Here is a 25148-nt window from a genome sequence, read left to right as displayed (position 1 = left end):
GAAACAGCAGGATCCTAGAAACTGAATATGTACGTGGTTGCCACCCCATCTCTTCGCACATAGAGATGTAAGCCTTCCACGTGCAATGGTAAATCTTCAGAAGAAGACTTCCGTGCCCTCAGCACGGTGGTAATTACCGAATCCGATAGGCCTCGGTCTTTCAGCACCTGGTTTTCAACAGCCACACCGTTAAAGCCAGCGACTGTAAAGCAGGATGAAGAATGGGACCTTGTGACAGAAGGTCTTCTGGCAACGGCAGAAAAAAACTACACTTAGAGGCTCCTCTCTTCTTTTTTAAACTCAGTTGTGACATGACGCTACTCTTATATCAAGACATTGCTTGTTTACCAAGGCAAAATGTATTGAAACACTTTGCTTGTCTTGCAAAACGCTCTCAAACCAAGTTACTCTCAAACCAAGGTTTTACTGTACATAAGAAAGTGAGAAAAACAACCATTTTAAAAGTACTTTTGTTTTGTTTTTTCATTTTTTTGCTTTAGTTTCAAGTAACCCTCTTAAAAAACTATTATTAAAAATTTCAAAATCATCAACAACCAACCAACAACATTGAAAACACTGACACTGACTGTGATCAGCAATGATGAAAATGCTGGCACTGGCTGTGATCTGCAACCCTGGAAATGCTGGCAATGGCTGCGTTTTGCAATTCTGGAAATGCAGGCACTGGTTGTATTTAGCAATGTGGGAAACACTGTCACTGGCTGTGAACAGCTATACTTGCTGAGATTAGCAACCTTGGCCCAGATTCAAAGAGATTTGCTCTTTTATTGCGGAGGCACATGGCAACGATTTTGCCCTGCGCCCCCACAAATTTGCGCCGCTGCCCTCGATTCACGGAGCAGTAGCTCCGTAAATTGCGAGGGCGCACCGGCAAAATTGCCCAGCGTAAGCGCGCGCAATGTAAATGATCCCGCCGGGGGCGGAAATCATTTAAATTAGGCGTGCTCCCGCGCTGAGCGTAGAGCGCATGCTCCGTCGGTTGCGGCAAATGACGTCGCAAGGACGTCATTTGCTTCAAAGTGAACGTGAATTGCGTCCAGCGCCATTCACGAATCACTTACGCAAACAACGTAAAATTTGAACGTCGCGACGCGGGAAGGGCGGTTATACTTTAGCATTGGCTGCCCCTACTATTAGAAGGGGCAGCCTTACGCTAAAGACGCCGTACGGAAACTCCGTACCTTGCGTACGCAGGGCCCGCGCAACTTTGTGAATCGGTGTTAGTATGTAATTTGAATACTATACGCTGATCACAATGGGAGCGCCCCCTAGCGGTCAACGCAAGAATGCAGCCTAAAATCAGCGTGGCATAAGAGCCTTATGCCACGCAGATTTTAGGCTGCAGTCGGCGTTACGATGTTCCTGAATCAGGAGCATTCGTAACGCCGGAGCAAGTAAGCAATTGCTCCGGAGGCGCAATTGCTTACTGAATCTGGGCCCTTGGGAACATTGGCTGTGATCAGCAACAATGGAAGTGACTGGCTGTGAAACAAGCTGTAATGGGCAACATTTAAAAAACACTGGTTATTACACTGGCTGCGAACAGCACCTATGACTGTGAATTGCAAATGTTGAAATATTTTCTGTGACAGTGACAGTGGCTGTGGTGAGCACCAAGCCGTAAGCACCAACTTGTGAGCTCTGCGATTGATCACATCATTCACAAAATACAGAGCCAGTCTTACTGGCTGTGTACCTTTTGCCTGTGCTCTGCACTGCCCAATGACAGTGCAATGTGCATGAACTCACAGGAAAAAAAAAATGTTCTAAAAACATCCACTTAGAACAGGGTGTTACCTGACCAAGTATTTAATCCAAAGGCCAATTGTGGGGTGGTTAAGGAAATGCACAAACAAAAATAATGCAATGGAAAAAGCTTAACAAAAATGCTTGGAAAAAAGTTTAGTGTAGAGCCAAAACTTTTTTTATAGGTTAGGGAAATGGTTAACTGCTTCCCGCCCCCATTATTATAAATGACGGTCGGGCAGGAACCCTATTGTTCTGGGAGGACGTCGTGTTATGTCCTCCCAAAAACTGACTGCACTCCAGCACGATCTGCCTCCTGCTGTGTCCACTGGACACAGCGGATGACTGATCAGTGTACTGGCCCGTTGCCGGTACCATGTGACCCCTGTGACCAATCACAACAGATCACATGACAGTTGTAAACAATTAATGGCTTCCTTTCATGCCATAAATTATATACAATTGTGTTGCTAGCTGTGATTGGTCACAGTGGTCACATGGTACATACAGGGCTAACCATAGCCTATTTGTACCATGCGATTAGCTGTGGCCAATCACAGTTAATCACAACAATACACAGTCATTACACAATACTGTCATTCAGTAAAAAATATTTGCTTATAGCAGTGAAAATCACTGCTATACGCAAGCATAGTATGTCAAAAATAAAAATAAAACTCCCAAAATGGCACTCCCCATGGTAACACTATTGCTGTGGTCACTGTGTGTAAATAAAATGTAAACATAAATAAAGAAAAGTAAAAACAAAGTCAGTGTCCCTGGCCACCGCCACACCAGTTATATGATGATGCTGTATTGCACTGGTGACAGTATGTAAAAAAAAAACGATGTGAAAAAAAATGACATCTTTTAAAAAACACGCCATGACTCTTACTAAATACCTGACTGTCTACTTTACAAACAGGTCATTTGGGGGATATTTGTACTTTCCCGGGAATTGAAGTGGTTAAGACCCAGAGCAGGAACAGAATATACATTTTTGGAAAATATTTTTTTAACAAATGTACACCTATTAATATAGGTAAAATATATTTAAAAAAATTATTTACTTTTTTTTTACTTGTTTTTCAACATTCAGCAGCTATTTTGGATTATCTATCACTAGCAGAATCTAACTTTGCTTTGAGATTTAGTGGACGCTTTGCACTCTTGCAAACAAACGGTGGCACATTCAAATAAAAGTAAGCAATGGTCAGCACTGAGATTTTCGCACATAACTACGTCCAGATTCATGAGAGAAAAAAAAAAGAGAAAAAAAAGACGACTTATTTATACAAGATATTTTGCAATCCAAAAACTATGTCTGAAGTTTATTACTATGAATGCATTCCAGTTTCTAAAATAATTCTGTCCTAAAAAAGAAACAGTTTTACTCATCTTTGTGCAAAGAAAGAGAACTTCAAACAAATTTAAAAAATGTCACAGAATTCCATTCTGTAATTCCAAAGCACTTGACAAATAGACCACACATTTTAATTGAATCTGTGCCCATGTTGGAGAAAATCTGGTACATGACTTAAAGCATAAGTGCACATTCAAGCAAAGTACACTTATTCTTTTTGACCCTTTACCCCAACCTAAACCACCCCACCCAGTTATTTTGATCCAACAGCCACGGTTTTTGGTGATTGTTTACACCCTGGCCACACCTGCACATTATATCCCCATAGACTTCTATGGGATTGCATTTATTGTCATCTATCTTTGTCTCTGACCTTGAAACAGAGAGAATAAAATTGCATGGTTCAGTAATGTGCGGCAGCAGCAAGGGAAGTGAGGCTTTCAGTACTAGATGTGGAATCACCCAAGGTCGTGGACGTTGGATCAAAGCAAGTACACATTTGTGGACAGGGAGGGTGGGTTAATTTTGGTCAAAGCAAGGGGGCAAAAAGTATAGGTCCATTTACTCTTTACAGCTCTCAAAATTTCCACTCGCCTACTAGCATTTGGCGAGTGGATTTAAGCTGGGGGCGAGTCATGACAGGGCTACATGACCAATCTCCCTCCAATCTGTGCCTACACTTAGAGTCCCGATGAGATTGGCTGCCGAAGAGGAAAGGTGCATGCTCGGAATAGGTAAGCTGGTGAGCCGCGCACAGGCAGAGCAGTACACAGGTGCTCTCCTTACAATTCTCATTAAGCCATGGGACCTAACAGTATGACCTCTCTGAGCCTGCCCCCCCTCCCCCGACCAATGTAGCTGGAGAGCAGAAAGTAATGAGTGAGGTGGAGAATTGCGAAAATTACCACTCCGGTGCAGCACTCACTGAAAGTTGCCCTGACATGACAGCGGCAGCCTTCCAGTTTGCACAGTTTTCTTCTACTTGTGCTCTATGTAAGTGTCCAGCAGTTGAGCCTGAGCACTGTGAACAGACTGGTCTCAATGTGTGCTGTGCGGTGTCAGTGTGTGCTGTGCTATGGTGTCAATGGCTGTGCAGTTGTGTGGATCTCAGCGTTGGATTGTACTCCCTCTCGCTGTGCTGCACCTCCTCTCCTCACTGCCAGCCTGAATAAAAGGGGGAAGTGGGGACATGCAAGCGTGGAGCCGCACACACAGGCTCCTGATGATGAGATGAATGAGAGAAAGAGGATGGATGGGAGTTGCAGAGGAGACAGCAAGAGAATGGGGAAGATACCCAGTTCTAGTGCCCTGTCCCTCTGATCTGCCCCCAGTGCCCTGTCCCTCTGGTCTGACCCCAGTGCCCTGTCCCATTTTGTTAAAGTTGTTGTTGGTAATATTTAATTTTGTAACTTGATTCTGCATAAAAAATTTAACAGTGTCATTCCATGAGATAATCTACAAGGGCGTGTTTACGGGTGCAATTAGGCGCAGGGCAGTGTATGAATTAGGTGGGGCAACTGGTGGCGAGTAACTCTTGAGGCCTGGCTAGTAGCTCAGGACTTGAAATTTTGAGCCCTGCTCTTTATATATAATATTTAATGCCATTGTTTTAAACATTATTAACTTTACATTAAAAAAAACATGCCAAAAATAGAGAATTCATACCTCTGGTCCTGTGATATGCATTAATCCAGACATTGCACAAGCTACAGCATCATACCCAGCTCTTTGAAACAGTGGGCCAGATTGTCCATAGCCTGAAAGTTCAAGGGTGACAATTCATCAAAACGTTCTAATAACTGTCAACGGTTAGAATGCAAAATCTCAACAGGTGGAAACACTGGGGTTGATTTACTAAAACTGGAGAGTGCAAAATGTGGTCCAGCATAGAAACCAATCAGCTTCCAGCTTTTTTCATCAAAGCTTAACTAAACAAGCTGAAGTTAGAAGATGATTGGCTACCATGCACAGCTGCACCAGATTTTGCACTCTCTAGTTTTAGTAAATCAACCCCACTGTGTCTGAACATTGTAAAATTACCACACTTTTTTTGGTACACCTAAGCATGCCAGTCTGGACACAAGATGGACTCGGAGGGTGTAACATGCTGGAGATGTAAAATTTTCCGAAATTTTGAAGTCGTAAGATTTTTTTTTTTTAAACTTTTGAAACATATAAAAGTGTTGGCAGAAAAAAAAAAACAGTAGTCCGTTGAGTCTGCCCATTTTTGTTTTCTTTGAGAACTCTGGAGGCAAAAGCCATTTGTGCTTTCATTATGATGTGTTTTGTCAACCTTGCAGCATCTGGAAAATAATATTTCTTCTCACATTATATGCAAACCGCAGAAGAAATTACCGTGGAAATGTTTCCAAATTCTAGATGTTGGTCTCACCATTTTACTGAGAGGAAAAAAAGAAAAAAACTATTTACTGACCAGACTTTAAAGTCTATATACAGGGGTCTCCCAACTATAAATTAAATCAGAAGTAGGGTCCTACAATCCAATATAATCACAAGATTCTTTAGAGTTACTTGTGTGCGGAAAGGCAGTCACACAGCTGCAGTAGCAATCATGAGAAAAGATGGTCCGCAACTCAGACACAGACAGCAGATGTAAACGCATTGCAGTCTTGCAGGCCTTGTAGTGAACAAGGCACGCAAGGTTGAAACGTGTTTACATCTGCTGTCTGTGTCTTTTATGGAGAATCAATACATTTTGAAGATTTTAAAGAGCAAGCAAGGAGTTGAGGACCATTTTTTCTCATGTCTCCAATTTTTGGCTCTCCAGTTGTTCAGGAACTACAATTCCCATCATGCCTAGTCATGTTTGTGAATGTGAGTTTTACAATGCCTCATGGGACGTGTAGTTCTGCAACAGCTGGAGGGTCGTAGCTTGGATATCCCTGTTTATCACATTATGCTGTGATGGCGGAGAACATAATAGGAATCATATAAAGGTTATAAAGATAAACTAATTTGTCAGACAAATCTACCCTCTTACTTTTCAATAAAGACCTGAGAGGAGAGAAGCTATGATCTACTGTATCCCAACGATCGCCCAACTATAGGAGGTACAAGATGGAGCCCACAAGCAAACTAAATTAAAACCTTTCCCCTGCAGTGCTCGCTAGTGGCAGAAATGCATATTTCTCTTGAGAAGTACAGTGTTACTTGAATTGTATTCCAGGATTTGCTTGTCTTCAGCTGAGACAACTTGCAGTAATTAAGACTTTAAATAAAGTCCAGAATTTATAGAGCTCATTGTAGACTGGTTGTCTGAGCTGTCAGAAAAAAAGGAGACAGAGAGCTGAAATTACACACTGTAGAGCTTAGTGAGATCTCTGAGCGCTCCCGTCATCTTTTTTCTCTTGGTGTCAGGAAAACTTCTCAAACATTATTCATGCTAATAGCAGAGGAACAAAGCATTACACTTTGTGCTCTTATTTGAGACACATATACACTACAGAGGGATATGTTTTGTTCATATTTCATGTCTGAGGTTTATTGCCAAGAGTTCAGAGATCAGGATTAGGAATGAGCTTTATGTTTGGGTCGATCGTTCGTTAAAATTCGAACATCATAGGGCCAAATTCGAGCGGCGTGTCACGCCCCATAATGCACTGTGACAGTGCAGTGCATTGCTGTCTGATGATTGGCCAAGCATGCACTATGACCCGCATGCTTTGAACAATCACAGCGCCGTCAGCAAAGAGAGCCATAATTGGCCAAAAGCAGGGGGCATTTGGCCAATTATGGCTCAGGGGGTTAAGTCCACGCCCCACACTATTTAATGCCGCCTGCATTATATACATATATACATCCAGGCTTGTGTGTATATATATATATATATATATATATATATATACATATATATATCCACTGTATCCAGTGTAGCTAGATCTGACTGCAGGCTGTTCCTGTTGTACTTTTTCTAATGTACTGTCAGGCAGGCAGGTGACTCAGTGAGCTGATACTGTGATGTGAGTTGATAAGCTTTTAATAAACATAAAAGGTAATGTTAAAAACGACTGCACCCAGATGCGCCTCTCTCCTTGTGTTTGTTATATATATATATATATATATACCGTATTTATCGGCGTATACCGCGCACTTTTTTGTGGGCAATATCGTGGGTGCGCGGTATACGCCGATACCCGCTTTCCCGCGCCGAGTTTTGAATACTGCGCCGACATATACCGAGCGCAGTACACTCGGGTATAGTCGGGCAGTCTCGGCTCCTTCCGCGCTCACGTCCTGGATGTACAGGACGTCAGCGCGAGAGTTGCCGAGCATTGCCGACAATACACGAGTGTACTGCGCTCTGTATATGTCGGCGCAGTATTCAAAACTCGGCGCGGGAAAGTGGGTATCGGCGTATACCGCGCACCCACGATTTTGCCCTGATTTTCAGGGCAAAAAAGTGCGCGGTATACGCCGATAAATACGGTATATATATATATATATATATATATATATATATATATATATATAAACAAACACAAGGAGAGAGGCGCATCTGGGTGCCGGACCCGACGAAGAGGACACCCGAAGCCGCAGACGGACGCCGGACCCGACGAAGAGGACACCCGAAGCCGCAGAAGGACGCCGGACCCGACGAAGAGGACACCCAAAGCCGCAGACTAACGCCAGACCCGACGAGGCCGCCGATGGACGCCGCGCAAGACACCAAATCTGCAAGTACAACAAAAAAAAAATTTCCACAGGATTCTGGGCAACTTTAGGGGTGCGCGGTATACGCGGGAGCGCGTTATACCGTGATAAATACGGTATATATATATATATATACATATATATATATATATATATATATATATATATATATATATATATACACACATATATATATATATATATATATATATATATATACACACATATACACTGTAATGTTTGGGGGACCAGCTTGATCGCAGGACACAGGCTTCTTAAATCAAAACTATGGTTTATTAAACTTAAATGGCTTAGCAGCAGCAAAAACAAAAGAAATAACAGTCTCACCGACTTGTACAGCTCAGAACTGCTATTGCAGTTAAACAGTCCTTCCAGGTAAGTCCTTCAGTAGCAGGTTTTTAGGCAGGACACTGCCAAGTCCTTTCACAGCTTTTCATAGCTTCCACAGCTTTCCTTGTCCACCATTCACCATGCATTGGACTCACCTACACTCCTTTACTCTCACCTGCACTTCCTGTCTGCTTTAAACTACTTCCTTACACAGGTGCGTTAACCCTTTCCATTCCCTTAAAGGCACCACAGTCCAAACAGAGGGGAAATATAACGTCCTTCCAGGACCCAGCCATGGCGTCCTGTACATATCCCCCCCCTGTGCCCCAACGCCAAGGAGGTGGAGGCAACAGTGGAGCTCAAACAATGGACTCGGGAGAGGGCATCTGCATTTTGATGCAGTCTCCCGGGCCTATGCTCCACTACAAACTTAAATTCTTGGAGCGCCAGGAACCAACGTGTAATCCTGGCATTAGTCCCTTTACCCTGCCTCATCCATGTTAAAGGGGCATGATCAGAAATGAGCCTAAACTTCCTCCCCAAGAGGTAATACCTGAGGGAATCCAGAGCCCACTTAATGGCCAGACACTCTCTTTCAATAATAGCGTAGTTTTTCTCCGCTGGTGTCAACTTTCTACTGAGGAAGACTACTGGGTGTTCCTCACCACAAACAACCTGTGACAACACAGCTCCCAATCCTACATCGGAAGCATCAGTTTGGACAACAAACTCTTCTGAAAAATTGGGCGCTATCAAGACAGGGTGTTGGCACAGTGCTGACTTGAGCACCAAAAAAGCCTTCTCAGCGTCTGCATTCCACTCCACCATGACCGATTTCCGACCCTTAGTCAGATCGGTCAATGGAGCCGCCAATGTGGCAAAGTTGGGTACGAACCTCCTGTAGTATCCCACCATGCCCAGGAATGCACGTACCTGCTTTTTTGTGAGGGGGCGGGGCCAACTCTTTATAGCCTCTACCTTGCTGACCTGAGGTTTCACCACCCCTCTACCCACAATATAGCCCAGGTATTTCACCTCCTCCATTCCCAAAGCACATTTTTCAGGGTTTATTGTAAACCCCTCTTTCCAGATAGAGTCCAGTACTGCCTGGACTTTGGGCAAGTGCGACTCCCAGTCTCTGCTAAAAATGACTATGTCGTCCAAGTACACTGAGGCATACTCCCGATGAGGTCGTAAAATCCTATCCATTGCTCGCTGGAACGTGGCTGGAGCAGTTTGCAGTCCAAAAGGCATTCTTTTGTACTGAAAACTCCCCTCTGGAGTAGAAAAAGCAGTTTTCTTTTTAGCAGCCTTAGTTAATGGGATTTGCCAATACCCCTTGGTAAGGTCTAATGTTGTGATATACCTAGCTGGACCTAGTCTCTCAATAAGTTCATCTACCCAGGGCATGGGGTAGGCATCAAACCGTGAAACTTCATTAAGCTTCCGGAAATCATTGCAGAATCGCAGAGTCCCGTTGGGCTTTGGTACCAACACAATCGGGCTCGACCACTCACTCTGCGATTCCTCAATGATCTCCAGGTCCAGCATCTTCTTTACTTCCTCTGAAACGGCCTTCCTTTGAGCCTCTGGGATGCGGTAGGGCCTGACAAAAACTTTGACTCCAGGTTCCGTGATAATATCATGCTCTATGATACTAGTTAGCCCCGGCAAGTCTGAAAACTTCTCTTTATTTCTCTGCAAGAACTCCTTTGCCTGCTGACTTTGGTATTTAGATAGGGTATTTGCTACTTGGACACTCTCCACCCCAACCTGTGGCTCAAGCCTTGCACTAGCCAGGGAGGTCACCGGTTCCCTGTCTGTCCAGGGCTTTAACAAGTTGACATGATATATCTGATACGGTTTCCTCTTGCCTGGCTGGTGGACTCTATAATTGACCTCTCCCACTTTTTCCACAACTTCAAAGGGTCCTTGCCACCTGGCTAAGAACTTACTTTCCACAGTGGGAATTAGCACCGCTACTCGATCCCCCACTTGGAAGTGCCTTATTTTAGCAGCCCTGTTATAGACCCGTCGTTGAGCCTCCTGGGCTTTTTGCAAATGCTCTTTGACTAGCGGCATCACGGTTTGGATCCTTTCCTGCATTTGGGAGACATATTCCAGGACACTCTTATGCTGAACAGGTTCACTTTCCCACTCCTCTTTAACCACGTCAAGAAGTCTGCGAGGTCTCCGCCCATATACCAACTCAAAGGGCGAAAAACCCGTGGAGGCCTGGGGCACTTCCCGGATAGCAAACAGGAGAGCTGGTAACAGGCAGTCCCAATCTTTCCCATCCCTTTGTACCACTTTCTTGAGCATAGATTTAAGGGTCTTATTAAAGCGTTCCACCAACCCGTCCGTTTGGGGATGGTAGACCGATGTGCGTAGCTGTTTAATCCGGAACAGCTTACACACATCGGCCATAACCCTTGACATAAACGGGGTACCCTGGTCTGTGAGTATTTCCTTGGGGAAACCAGTCCGTGTAAACATCTGGAATAATTCCCGGGCAATGGCCTTTGAGGAGGTATTCCGCAGGGGTAGCGCCTCAGGATATCGGGTGACATAGTCAAGAATCACCAATATGTAGGAGTGACCTCGAGCTGACTTTACCAAGGGACCCACTATATCCATGGCTATCCTCTCGAATGGGACCTCAATTATGGGCAGAGGGACCAAAGGGCTCCGAAAATGAGTCACCGGAGCGGTCAACTGACAGGTCGGACAAGAGGTACAGTATCTCTTTACCTCTGCTTTCAGACCTGGCCAGTAAAACCGGTCGGTGATCCGTGCCTCCGTTTTTTCAACTCCCAGGTGTCCCCCTAACACATCGTTATGGGCCAGGTCCAGAACCTTTCGTCTATATTGTTGGGGTACCAACAATTGCTCTACCACATTTTCTCTCTCCTTGGTAACCCGATACAGCAATTCATTATATATTGCAAAGTGTGGCCACCTCTCATTCGCACCTGGCTCTTGGGGAACCCCATTTACTACTACCACTTGTTCCCGTGCATGGGCCAAAGTGGGGTCCTGCATCTGAGCAGTCCCAAATGCCCCATGGGGAACACCCAAATCCGGCAGCGCAGGGGTAGAGGCCACTTCCTCATCCTCTTCCCCCAGCATTACCTGAAGTGGGAAAGGCTCCTCCCCCTTAGTGTTTTGGTAGGTCTGTGGACCACATATCTTGACATCCTCAATAGTATCAACACTACTTTCATCACCATTAACCCAATCATTAGCATTTTCCCCATCTGGGTCCACATTAACGTTTGGCAGTTCAGGGTTATCCCTCTCAGCAGCAGGAACAGGGGGGCTAGTTTCTCCCCAGTCTCTGAACTGTTCTCCTTGTTCCCACAGTTTTGTAAACAATGGACAGTCTCGCCCTATTATAACATCATGCACCAAGTTCTTTATCACCCCCACCTCTTGAGTAACAGTGCCACATGCTGAGGAGATAGACAACGTGATGAGCGGGTACTCTCTAGTGTCCCCGTGAATGCATACCACCCGTAAAGTTTTTCTTACCGGACCGATCTTCCCAATCACTCTAGGATGAACCAGGGTTACCATGCTTCCAGAGTCCAACAAAGCCCGGGCAGGGAGGTGGTTCACTTGGACTTCACACTCAAACTTTTCCTCATCCAGGTCGAGGTGTGTGGTGCACACTTTGTGGGCACAAAAAGACCCCCTCCGAAGAACCCCGCATTCCATGGGCTCCTCTTGCAGTGGGCAGTGTGCCCGGGTATGACCCCAGGAATGACATCGCCAACATTGTACATCCCCTCCTCTCCGAACAGGAACAGAACGCTGCGAAGGTACCGGGAGTGTCTCTTGGCCTTCCGGGGTGTTTGTCCCAGGGCTCCTTGGAACATCCTTTCGAAGGGCAGCAGTTGGTCGAACAGGCCGTGGCAGACTAGGCCCTATGCGCTTGGTAGGTCCGAGCAGGTCCTCCACCACTGTATATCGTTCCACCATCTCAACAAGGAGGTTTGCTGTTTTGGGGTCTCCATGGCTGACCCACCGTTGGAGGTCATCTGGCAGGGACCTCAGGTATCGGTCCAGCACGACCCGCTCCACAATTTGGGGGCCAGACAACACCTCAGGCTGCAGCCATTTTTTTACTAGTTGCACCAGGTCATGCATTTGAGACCGGGGTGGCCGATCTGGATGATATTTCCATTGGTGTACACGTTGGGCCCGAACGGCCGTAGTCACCCCCAGACGAGCCAGAATTTCTGCCTTTAGCTTTTGATAGTCTTTAGCATCATCTGGTGGCAGGTCAAAGTAGGCTTTTTGAGGATCTCCAGTGAGAAAAGGAGCAATGAGGCCGGCCCATTGGTCCTGAGACCATCCTTCTCTCTCCGCTGTCCTCTCAAACGTAGCAAGAAATGCCTCTACATCATCGCTCAGGGACAACTTCTGTAGAAAATGGCTTGCCCTCACAGTCACCTGGTTGCCAGGGGCAACAGCCGCTGGCTCCTGAACCTGAGACAGCTGTTGCACCGCTTCCTTTAAGGCAGTCACCTGAGCCTGCATAACCCCTTGCTGGGCTGCTTGCTGGGCTGCTAACTGGGCCACCAACAGGCGAGTATTTTCTTGCTGCAGAGCCAGCGCCTCTTTGTGGTAAGTTTGCGCTTGTATGTTAGCCAGGGTCAGCTGTTTAATTAGCTCCTCCATTGCTTCAACTTTCAATGTTTGTGTAGCTTTAACCCAGGACATAAATTAAATGTACTGTCCCTTTAAATGTTAGTTCAATATAAAGTCCAATGCAACAGAAAAAAAAAACTTTTTTTTTTTTTTTCCTCTTCTTATGCCTGTTATTCAGTCCTGCCCGCATTCGAGCACCAGTGTAATGTTTGGGGGACCAGCTTGATCGCAGGACACAGGCTTCTTAAATCAAAACTATGGTTTATTAAACTTAAATGGCTTAGCAGCAGCAAAAACAAAAGAAATAACAGTCTCACCGACTTGTACAGCTCAGAACTGCTATCGCAGTTAAACAGTCCTTCCAGGTAAGTCCTTCAGTAGCAGGTTTTTAGGCAGGACACTGCCAAGTCCTTTCACAGCTTTTCATAGCTTTTCATAGCTTCCACAGCTTTCCTTGTCCACCATTCACCATGCATTGGACTCTCCTACACTCCTTTACTCTCACCTGCACTTCCTGTCTGCTTTAAACTACTTCCTTACACAGGTGCGTTAACCCTTTCCATTCCCTTAAAGGCACCACAGTCCAAACAGAGGGGAAATAAAACGTCCTTCCAGGACCCAGCCATGGCGTCCTGTACAACACACACACACACACACACACATATATACACATAGTCTCCTACATATATATATATATATATATATATATATATATATATATATATATATATATATATCCACTGCATTCTCTTCTAGCCAAGCCTATATATGACTGTAGGCCATTCCTGGTATACGTGTTCAAATACACTTTCAGGCAGGCAGGTAGGCAGGTGATTCAGTGATCTGCAGTGCATTAAATATATATACAGTCTCCTACATATATATATCCACTGCATTCTAGTCTAGCCAAGCGTATATCGGACTGCAGGCCATTTCTGGAGTACTTTTTCTAGTAAACTTCAGGCAGTGTTTTGCTAATTTTGCATCCAGGGTCAGAGTACTTTGCCTGGCAATGCAGCTGCCAAAGCGGCCTATTCCATCGGCTCAATGTCATCAGTCACTCCTTCCCTAGCCCCACCATCATGCCCTGAGGAGTCCCCCGAACTGTTCGACCACGAGGCTTGGAACACAAGGAACAACAGGCTGCAGGGCACAGTCTGTTGACAAAGGAGCGCGACTTGCCAATACATCCAAGTGCGCCCGCTCACGAAACGCGTCCATTTTTGGTGACTTCATCCCCTGCAGCCTGTTGTTCCTCGTTTTGAGGCTGCCTTCTGGAGCCGGCATTTCCATCGGTCGGAAGAGACATCGCTGACATCTAGGAATTTACATGGCCATAGACTCGGGAACGTCACCCTGACATCATATACCATGACTGTAACTTCCAATCATATGTGGAGTTGATTACCTTTTATGTTTATTAAAAGCTTATGTTAAAAACGACTGCACCCAGAGGCGCCTCTCTCCTTGTGTTTGTTTACATATATTTATCCACTGCATTCTAGTCTAGTCAAGCCTATATCTGACTGCAGGCCATTCCTGGTGTACCTTTTCAAATATAATTTCAGGCAGGCGATTCAGTGATTTGCAGTGCATTAAATATATATACAGTCTCCTACATATATATATCCGCTGCATTCTAGTCTAGCCAAGCCTATATCTGACTGCAGGCCATTCCTGGTGTACGTTTTCAAATACACGTTCAGGCAGGCAGGTGATTCAGTGATCTACAGTGCATTAAATATATATATACAGTCTCCTACATATATATATCCACTGCATTCTAGTCTAGCCAAGCCTATATCTGACTGCAGGCCATTCCTGGTGTACGTTTTCAAATACACGTTCAGGCAGGCAGGTGATTCAGTGATCTACAGTGCATTAAATATATATATATATATATATATATATATATATATATATATATATATATATATATATATATATATATATATATATACACACACACACACAGTCTCCTACATATATATATCCACTGCATTCTAGTCTAGCCAAGCCTATATCTGACTATAGGCCATTCCTGGTGTACGTTTTCAAATACACTTTCAGGGAGGCAGGTGATTCAGTGATCTGCAGTGCATTAAATATTTATACAGTTTCCTACATATATATATTCACTGCATTCTAGTCTAGCCAAGCCTATATCTGACTGTAGGCCATCCCTGGTATACGTGTTCAAATACACTTTCAGGCAGGCAGGCAGGTGATTTAGTGATCTGCAGTGCATTAAATACATATACAGTCTCCTACATATATTTATCCACTGCATACTAGTCTAGCCAAGCCTATATCTGACTGCAGTCCATTTCTGGAGTACTTTTTCTAGTAAACTTCAGGCAGTGTTTTGCTAATCCAATTTTACAGCATGTCTGGAAGGCCACTAAGGAGAGACAGACGCTCACAGGCCACTAAAAGAGGGCAAGCAGGCTCTGTGTCTACAGCCAACAGTGCTGGTCATGGACACAGTGCATCCTCAGCACGTGGCCGTGGGGCACGCTTGTCCTTTTTTTTGGCAGGTGACCGTGTTGAGCCACAACATGCAGAAGAGTTGGTAGAGTGGATAACAAAGCCATCCTCATCCTCCTCATCCTCTGTCATCCAGGCTCAGAGTACTTTGCCTGGCAATGCAGCTGCCAAAGCGGCCTATTCCATCGGCTCAATGTCATCAGTCACTCCTTCCCTAGCCCCACCATCATGCCCTGAGGAGTCCTCCGAACTGTTCGACCACAGTGTCGGGTACATGCTGCAGGACGATGCGCAGCGTTTTGAAAGCTCCGATGATGATACCCAGGTTGAGGATGAAGGCAGTAATGTGAGCCCAGAGAGAGGGGGTGACCTAGAAGGACAAGAAACTGGCAGTCATGTTCCCCCAGCTGCAGCATACTTCCAAGTTTGCTCCAGTGACAAGGAGGGAGGGGATGAGGAGGTCACTGACTCTACGTGGGTGCCCGATAGAAGAGAGGAGGAGGCACATCTCCAATGAGGCAGGATACCCTCCAGGGGCCAGCTTAAGGGCAGCCACCCGACTGCATCACACCGCAGAGCTACGCATGTGCAGGTCGCTGCTGACTCCCCGCGTATTTTGAACTTTTTTATGGTGTGGGCCTTTTTTGAGACGTGTGCAGCAGATCGCACCGTCTGTTTGCAACATATGTCTAAAGGGTAACAAGCGTGGCTAAAACAGCAGCCGCTTGGGCACCACATGCTTGACCAGACATATGTCGACCTCCCATGCAGTCAGTTGGCAACAGCACTTAACCACTTAAGCCCCGGACCAAAATGCTGCCTAAAGACCCAAGGGGTTTTTACAGTTCGGGACTGCGTCGCTTTAACAGACAATTGCGCGGTCGTGCGACGTGGCTCCCAAACAAAATTGGCGTCTTTTTTTCCCCACAAATGGAGCTTTCTTTTGGTGGTATTTGATCACCTCTGCGGTTTTTATTTTTTGCGCTATAAACAAAAATAGAGCGACATTTTTGAAAAAAATGCTACATTTTTTACTTTTTGCTATAATAAATATCCCCCAAAAACATATATAAAATTTTTTTTTTTCCTCAGTTTAGGCCGATACGTATTCTTCTACCTATTTTTGGTAAAAAAAATCGCAATAATCGTTTATCGGTTGGTTTGCGCAAAATTTATAGTGTTTACAAAATAGGGGATAGTTTTTTTGCATTTTTATTTATTTATTTTTTACTACTAATGGCGGCGATCAGCGATTTTTTTCGTGACTGCGACATTATGGCGGACACTTCGGACAATTTTGACACATTTTTGGGACAATTGTCATTTTCACAGCAAAAAATGCATTTAAATTGCATTCTTTATTGTGAAAATGACAGTTTGCAGTTTGGGAGTTAACCACAGGGGGCGCTGTAGGAGTTAGGGTTCACTTTGTGTGTGTTTACTAGTGTAGGGGGGTGTGGCTGTAGGAATGACGTCATCGATCGTGTCTTCCCTATAAAGGGAATGACGCGATCGATGCGCCGACACAGTGAAGCACGGGGAAGCCGTGTTTACACACGGCTCTCCCCGTTCTTCAGCTCCGGGGAGCGATCGCGACGGAGCGGCTATAAACGAATAGCCGCGCCGTCGTCCCGGATCGCTCCTGAAGCCACGGGGACCGCCGCATGTACGGGGGGGGTCCCGATCGGACCCCCGACCCACGTCAAGCAGAGCACGTATATATACGTGCATGTGCCTGCCTGTGCCATTCTGCTGACGTATATGTACATGCGGCGGTCCTTAAGTGGTTAAAAGACCCACACCAAAGAACAAGGTGGATCTCTCCTTGCTTCTTATCAGCTGGGATCTCCAACCCCACTATACCTTCAGTCATCTCAGAAACCTTCACTGAGAGGAATGAAGGTGTAGAATTAGGTGTCCCAAGCACTTGCGGGCAATCTGCTAGTGGTACACCTAAATCCGATTGTAGTAGGCAAATTTCCCTACCCCAGTTGCTAAACCGTTGAAAGAAATCCCAGCCATCCACATTCTCAGCGTCTGAATGCTAGTTTGGCTAAATTGCTAGCACTCCAACTGCTGCCTTTTTAGCTGGTAGACTCTGCCACCTTTTGCAAATTTGTGGAATGTGCGGTACCTCAGTGGCAGGTTCCCAAATGCCATTTTTTTTTCCTCACAAGGCCATTCCGGCTCTCTACCGGCATGTGGGAAGCAATGTCTTGGACTTGTTAGACAGGGCGGTCAGCGGCAAGGTGCATATTACCACTGATTCATGGTCCAGTAGGCATGGACAGGGACGTTGCCTTTCTTTCATGGTGCACTGGGTAACTCTGCTGGCAGCTGGGAAGGATGCAGGACAGGGTGCAGTATTGTTGGAGCTTGTTCTGCCACCACGCCTCCAAAACGCTAGTAGTGGTGATTCTGCCACAGTTTTCTCCTCCCACCCCTCCTCTTCTTCTTCCTCTATGGCCTCTTCCTCTGCAGATGTGTCCTCTGAACCAGCGGTGCTCCGTAGGCACAAAGATGCCATGCAGTGCTTGAGTTGGTCTGCTTAGGGGACAGGAGCCACATTGGGGCTGAGATTCTATCAGCTCTGCTGGGGTAGACTCAGAGGTGGTTGATGCCACGCCATCTTCAGCCAGGAATGGTTGTGTGCGACAATGGCACCAACCTCTTCTCCGCCCTCCGACAGGGACACTTGACCCATGTTCCCTGTTTGGCTCATGTCCTGAATTTGGTGGTGCAGCGGTTCTTGGGCAGGTACCCGGGCTTACAGGATCTCCTGATGCAGGAAAGTCTGTGGGCATTTCCACGGGTCATATAATGCCAGTGCTCGGCTGGCTAAACTTCAAAAGGAATGCAACCTGCCCAAGAACCGCCTCATTTGTGACATACCCACCAGGTGTGTAACGGCTCTGGCGAACGCGAGTGGACCACAACTGAGGATAGCAAGGATTTCAATGCATGTGCCTATATTATGTGAGATTTCAGTACTGAGCCCCAGGTGTCACTCCACACAAACAGGAGTTTGGGGGTTCTCTACATAATCTCTCTCTCACATAAAGAAAGGCATTGAGCTACTAAGGTTGGACGCATTATAACATGCGACCAGAGCTTAGCGTTTAAAATTGTGAAAAAACGATCAATGAATGATAAAGTTCAACGTGAATGGTGAGAAATTCATAAACCACATTAATATTGTGTATATGGTGTCCATCCCATTGTATCCAGCCTTCAGAGTTTATATGGTAACTGATGTTGGTAAATTTCCAATACAACAGTGGCTACGATCCCATTAACAGATGTTTCCAATCATCAAGAGGTAAAGAGATAAAATGCCCTTACCAGAAATGGTGCAGGAATACCTAGGGGCAAGATCATACTTGGAGACCTTTCCAACAGAAAATCCACTGGGTTACTGGGTGTTGAGGATGGACCACTGGCCAGAGCTTGCACAATATGCAATTGAGCTACTGGCCTGTCCTGCATCCAGCGTTCTTTCAGAATGCACATTTAGTGCTGTTGGAGGCTTTTTAACCGATCACATAGTGCGCCTGTCCACAGACTCTGTTGATCGGCTCACCTTCATAAAAATGAATCAGTCTTAGATCACCAGCTACCAAGCACCGGATGCTGATGTAACTGGATAATTCTTATATGGATGTGGGATCCCTTGAAGACTGCCTATGCTGGGTGACTAGCCTATTATGCTGAGTGACAATACTATTCCTCCTCAATCTTAATGATGCTAGTGTCTAAGATGATTTTTGGTTCAGAGCACCACCACCACCGCCTAAGGCCCAATTTTTCTGCCCCTGTTTAAACAGGGGCATATATCTACAATTATTGATATAATATTTCACAGCAGGGCCTATTCCAGTGCCCACCAAGAGTTACTTGTGAAGGCTTACAGTGTTCTGGTACCACAAACACCTAAGGCACAATTTTATGCAGACTATATAGGGCAGGCCATATAGTATATACAGACAGTCCCCTACTTTCAAACATCCGACTTACAAACGACTCCAAACGGAGGGAAACAACAGAAAGGTACCCCAGGAGGGAAATTCTCTCCTGTAAGAGTTAATATGGGAAAAAAGTGTTTCCACTGATGCTTTCTCACCAATTCCTGTTTCCCTAAAAACCCTAAATTTTCTAAATCCAATTGTCATTGGGACAGAAAGTGAGGTAAAATCTTCTGGACAGGGGCACATACAGCAAAACAAATATTACAGGGGTGATAACCCTTCCCTATGTTATCCAAAAAGCTTAAAAATAGATGTTTTGGCTGGAGTTACACTTACAAAATGTACCTGTTCCAAATTACAAACAGATTCAACTTAAGAACAAACCTACAGTCCCTATCTTGTCTGTAACCTGTGGACCGCCTGTATACTGCTGTTTAGAGTATATAGGGCCTGTGGGGCCCCACACCTTTTCTTTTTTTAATTTGGGTGTGGGAATCCCCTTAATATCCATACAAGACCCAAAGGGCCTGGTAATGGGCTGGGGGGAGGGGGTACGCATGCCGTTTTTCTCAATGATTTTCATCTATATTGCCGGAACCAACATTACATTAAAGCCGCAAGCAGTTTTAAATTACTTTTATTCCTTTAGAAATGTTATTTTGTGCAGGGACTTTACAAGCATACTATAGACACCCCCCAGGTACGATATTTAAAGGAATATTTCACTTAACATTTTTCACTTTAAGCATTATTAAAATCACTTCTCCCGAAAAAAATGGACGCTTTTAAAACTTTTTGTTGCATTGATACATGTCCCCTGGGGCAGGACCCGGGTCCCCAAACCCTTTTTTGACAATAACTTACATATTATCCTTTAAAATTAGCACTTTTCATTTCTCACGTTCGGGTCTTATAGACCAGTGTTCCCCAACCCCCGGTCCGCGGCCCACTACCGGGCCGCGGCACTTCTGCAGCCGGGCCGCGAGCAGGCGGCATGAGAGAGCCCCACATGCGGACCGCGGCACTCCGCCATTCGGACCGCAAGGAGACTTTTCTTCCTCCTGCGTCGCTCATAGAGCCGACAGCGGGAGGCAGAACAATTCTGGGTGGAGGGCGGAGCTGCCCGAGGTTATCAAACAGGCGATTGGATGCTAGGACTGTCCTTTATCCTACCAGCCAATCACCTGTTTGTTACCTCGGCCTTCCATCCAGAACTGTCCCGCCCTCCCTCCCTGCAACTTTTCTCCTCATGCTGTGCCTCCTTCCGATCTGTCCCCAAGTGTGGGGGACGGAACCGAGGACTGTAATGTGTGGGGGACGGAACCGAGGACTGTAATGTGTGGGGGACGGAACCGAGGACTGTAATGTGTGGGGGACGGAACCGAGGACTGTAATGTGTGGGGGACGGAACCGAGGACTGTAATGTGTGGGGGGGGGGAAGGCTGAGGACTGTAATGTGTGGGGGGAGACTGAGGACTGTAATGTGTGGGGGGAGACTGAGGACTGTAATGTGTGGGGGGAGACTGAGGACTGTAATGTGTGGGGGGGACTGAGGACTGTAATGTGTGGGGGGGACTGAGGACTGTAATGTGTGGGGGGGACTGAGGACTGTAATGCGGGGTTATGATATAAATAGGGGCAGATGACAGTACTGTTAATGGGGGAGCCCAGAGTATGACAACACTACCAGTGACAGGGTGAGTGTGAGCAGGGCCTAGTGATGGCACTAGCTTCATCTGTTGGGGCCTTACCACATCTGGTGGCAGGCAGCATGGCAAGTGACAATCCGCATCTAGTGGCAGGCAGCATGGCAAGTGACAATCCGCATCTAGTGGCAGGCAGCATGGTAAGTGACAATCCGCATCTGGTGGTAAGCAGCGTGGCAAGTGACAGACTCAAAGCTCCCACTGATTCTGCATTATGGTGGGTTTAACTTTATTTATTACTACAATGTAATAAATAGAAATAATGCGCTGACAAATTGCCTGCGAAAAATCGCTTACCCCCCCGAATGCCATCCCCAACCTCCCCCCAACCGGGCCTTGGCAAAATTTCTTCCATGCAGCCGGTCCCCGGTGCCAAAAAGGTTGGGGACCACTGTTATAGACCCATAATCATGGGCTGCCCAAACAATAACCATAAAATTTGGGATAGGTGGCTAGAGGACGCCTCCCCTTGTAATGCAGTGTAATGAATCATAATCTACGTAGGCAACCCCCCCCCCGGTATGACCTGTGTATTCATCTACTGTATATGCTTCACCCCCCCCCCCCTCCCCCATGGACATCTACTGCCATACCATATGATACACAATGTGGTGCTCCATCTACAATGTATGCTACAACATTTGCAAGTTTATTATCCACTCCACTTGTGTTTTTAGAACCCTTAATGACACTTGACCAGTTTTTATACGTCAATATGATTGTCCTGTGTGTAGTGCCTGTTGCATTTTACTTCTGTATGTCGCTTTATTATCCATGCTCAATGAAACTTTGTTTTTTGACCAAAAAAAAATAAAAAATTAGTAGCCTGGCAAACAACCTAAAACTGTGTTGCAGAGAATAAAACAAAGCATACACACACACACACACACATAAACAAAAATCCTAGAACTATAATATTTCTAATGAAATGTTCATTGCCATCACAAATTATGCTCTGTATTATCTACACCAATAATGCAGCCGGAATTTTATTTGCAAATTACACCAGGTCTTTTTTCAGTTATGTTGGCCTGAAGAAAACAGATGAAGCACAATTTGGAAAGACAGTTCCTACCGGTATTTAGTTTATAAATGACAGAGCAGCACCATCTAGTGTTTTTTCTAGGATATACTATTAGGGAAACTAAAGCATATGAGCCGTCTTGCTTAAAATAAACCTGTCATGAAGCAAACATGGCAGCAAAATGCCATTTGCCTGGATGTCCCAGGCTATACAAATTTTTTGAGGTACTGACCAACAACTAATACAAAATTCAAGTCGGAAGTTTTTACCAAAATACTTGTCCAATTACTCATTAACAGCATAAGAGGCCAGCCAATTAGCATTTTCACAAGCAAACGTATGTTGTGGGAGTATTCATGTTTCTCTAATAACTGTGGCTCATAAATATCTCAAGTCAAACAGCCAGCCAGCTAACATTTAGGGGAACATTCACACCATGTCAGTTTATTTTTGTGTGTTTAAGGCTGGGCTCACACTAGTGCAATGTTAGACATCAAATGTGATTCACACTGAACTGCTGTGCAGATCACATGAGATGTCTGTGCGATGGGAATTCAGCCATACAGTTGTATGGCTGAACTTGCATCGCGTTCGCACCAAAATGGTGCACTACCCTTTTTTTGGTCTGCACTAGAACCAGATCGCATGGGTGTTCACACGGTCACCCATGTAATCCGATTCCTGCACTATTCGACAGTTCGCATTGCTATATGTGAACTGATCTAGCCAGTCATATACTAAAAGCTGCGTAAAATTCCAGAAAATGCACCCTAGTTTGTAGACGCTATAACTTTTGCGCAAACCAATAAATATCTTCTTATTGACATTTTTTTACCAAAGACATGTGGCTAAATACATTTTGGCCTAACTGAGAGTAGTCATACAGCCACAACCACTTCAAACATAAATTGCTGACTTAAACCAAGTATATAGATTAGGAGTTTTGTCTTCACTTTCCTGATATAAACATTTCTTAGGCAGTTAGCATTTTCAGAAGGAGGCCAATCAATACATCCTCTATATTTCTCTCTGTGTAACTTTCTTCAACAGCAGTCCCAGTCAGTTCATAGAGAGACTGGGCCTCATGCATTTGCATGGTCTATTATGGCAGTTACAGCCTTATTAACCATTTTCCGACCAGCCGCCGTCATTATACAGCGGCAAGGGGGCACCTTCCTACGAACCGTCATAGCTGTACGTCGGTCTCTTTAAGCAGGATTGTAAGCTTGCACGCACCTGCTGCACTGCGGGGGGTGCCAATGCTTGTGGCTGGCAGTTGCAATGATCGCTGGCCATGCATGATCTGGCTCTCGTTCCCACGAACAGGGACGTGTGTGTGTGTGTGTAAACACACAAATCCCTGTTCTGTGAGGAGAGAAGAGACAGATCGTGAGTTCCTACTAGCTAGGAACAACGATCTGTCATCTCCTCTAGTCAGTACCATCCCTCTACAGTTAGAACACACACTGAGGGAACACAGTTAACCCCTTGACTGCCCCCTAGTGTTAATCCCTTCCCTACCAGTGAAATGTACACAGTAATCAGTGCATTTTTATAGCACTGATCACTGTATAAATGATAATGGTCCCAAAAATGTGTCAAAAGTGTCTGATCTGTCCGCCATAACGTCACAGTCCCGATAAAAATTGTTCATCACCGCCATTACTAGTAAAAACAAAAAAAACAATAATAAACATGCCATAAATCTTTGCCCTATTTTGTAGACACTATAACCTTTGCGCAAAAAAACACAATCAATATACGCTTGTTGAGATTTCTATTATCAAAAATATGTAGAAGAATACATATCGGCCTAAACTGAGGAAAAAAATTGCTTTTTTTTTTTTTTCAAAATTGTCGCTATTTTGTTTATAGTGCAAAAAACAAAAACCGCAGAGATTATCAAATACCACCAAAAGAAAGCTCTATTTGTGGGGGAAAAAAATAACGTCAATTTTGTTTGGGTACAGTGACGCAGTGCCGTATCACAAAAAATGGCCTGGTCATTGACCAGCCAAATCTTCCGGGCTGAAGTAGTTAAAACATACAAGAAAAGGAAATTATCAATTGAAAATGTTTAACTGTCTTAGGCCTTGTACACACGGTCGGACCAAACCAATGTGACTGGTCCGTCGGACCGTTTTCGTCGGTTCACCTCTGAAGTGGCCGTACGGCCTAATATGTGTGCACACCGTCAGTCCAAAATCCGATCAGGTCAGAACGCGGTGACGTCAAACACACGACGTGCTGAATAAAATGAAGTTCAATGCTTCCAAGCATGTGTCGACTTGATTCTGAGCATGCACGGGTTTTGAACCAATGCTTTTCTGTACTAACCATCGGTTTGGTCCGATGGGGCAGCGGTCCATCGGTTCGGTTTTGAAGCATGTTTTAAAATTTTAGACCGAAGGAAAACAGACCGGTGGCCTATACACACGGTCGGTTTGGTCCGATGAAACTGAACTTCGGTTCATTCTCATCGGTTCGGTCCGACCGTGTGTACGGGACCTTAGTTTACTGGGCAACAAAAATTATGCATTGTCAACAATGCTAAAAGAAGGCATAGGTTTTATGTTCAGCTAGAAAAATCATTATGAGCGTCAAGTGTTTGAGTTTTAGATTGGGAAAAGATTAGAACATCTGTCTGCATTTTATTGCTATTTGGAGCTTCATTAGATATATTTTCTCTGACCTGGTGACAATGGTTTTGCCAGACATAAAGCAAGTGAAAATCTGAGAAAAAGACAGACAAAAAAAATAATCTTCCCCTACTCTACTAAAATGTATCTTTATTTCTTCCCATGTTGCTGTTGTAGAGTTCCCCTCACTTCCTGTCTGGTAAAAAAAAAAAAAAAAACTGGCACAACAAAAAGTGAGGGGAAGTCTCTTCAAAGTAGCCCCATATAGCAGTAAAAATGTGCAGGGGCCCTAATCCTTCACCCCTTAATTCAAAACTAAGAAAATAAAGCTTTGACTTGACAAGCAAAGCTGCAAACTGCACAAAAGATTATAAATGATATCAACTAATATAATGTGGAAAACACGTCATACTGCAGAAATGTCAACACTTTCAATACAGAGTGCTGCGCTGTGTGATAGGGTAGATGAATAAAAGAAAAGACAGTTGCTATAACTAATATGTGAACATCAAAAAATATTAA

At 45.0% G+C, this 25148-nt stretch overlaps 1 protein-coding gene across 1 annotated transcript in view; it reads right to left on the bottom strand.

Moving 5' to 3' along the window:
- SUGCT (succinyl-CoA:glutarate-CoA transferase) overlaps nt 1-25148 on the bottom strand; it is a 1112375-nt gene that overhangs the window by 1023396 nt on the left and 63831 nt on the right. Inside the window, exon 7 of the mRNA XM_040353242.1 lies at nt 4796-4887. Coding sequence (XP_040209176.1) covers nt 4796-4887 — 92 coding nt within the window. The remainder of the gene's footprint in view (nt 1-4795; nt 4888-25148) is intronic.

This window comes from Rana temporaria, chromosome 5, assembly GCF_905171775.1.
Source record: "Rana temporaria chromosome 5, aRanTem1.1, whole genome shotgun sequence".
NCBI lineage: Eukaryota > Metazoa > Chordata > Amphibia > Anura > Ranidae > Rana > Rana temporaria.
The sequence above is the reverse complement of the archived record's forward strand: the minus strand, read 5'-3'. Positions and strand labels throughout refer to the sequence as shown.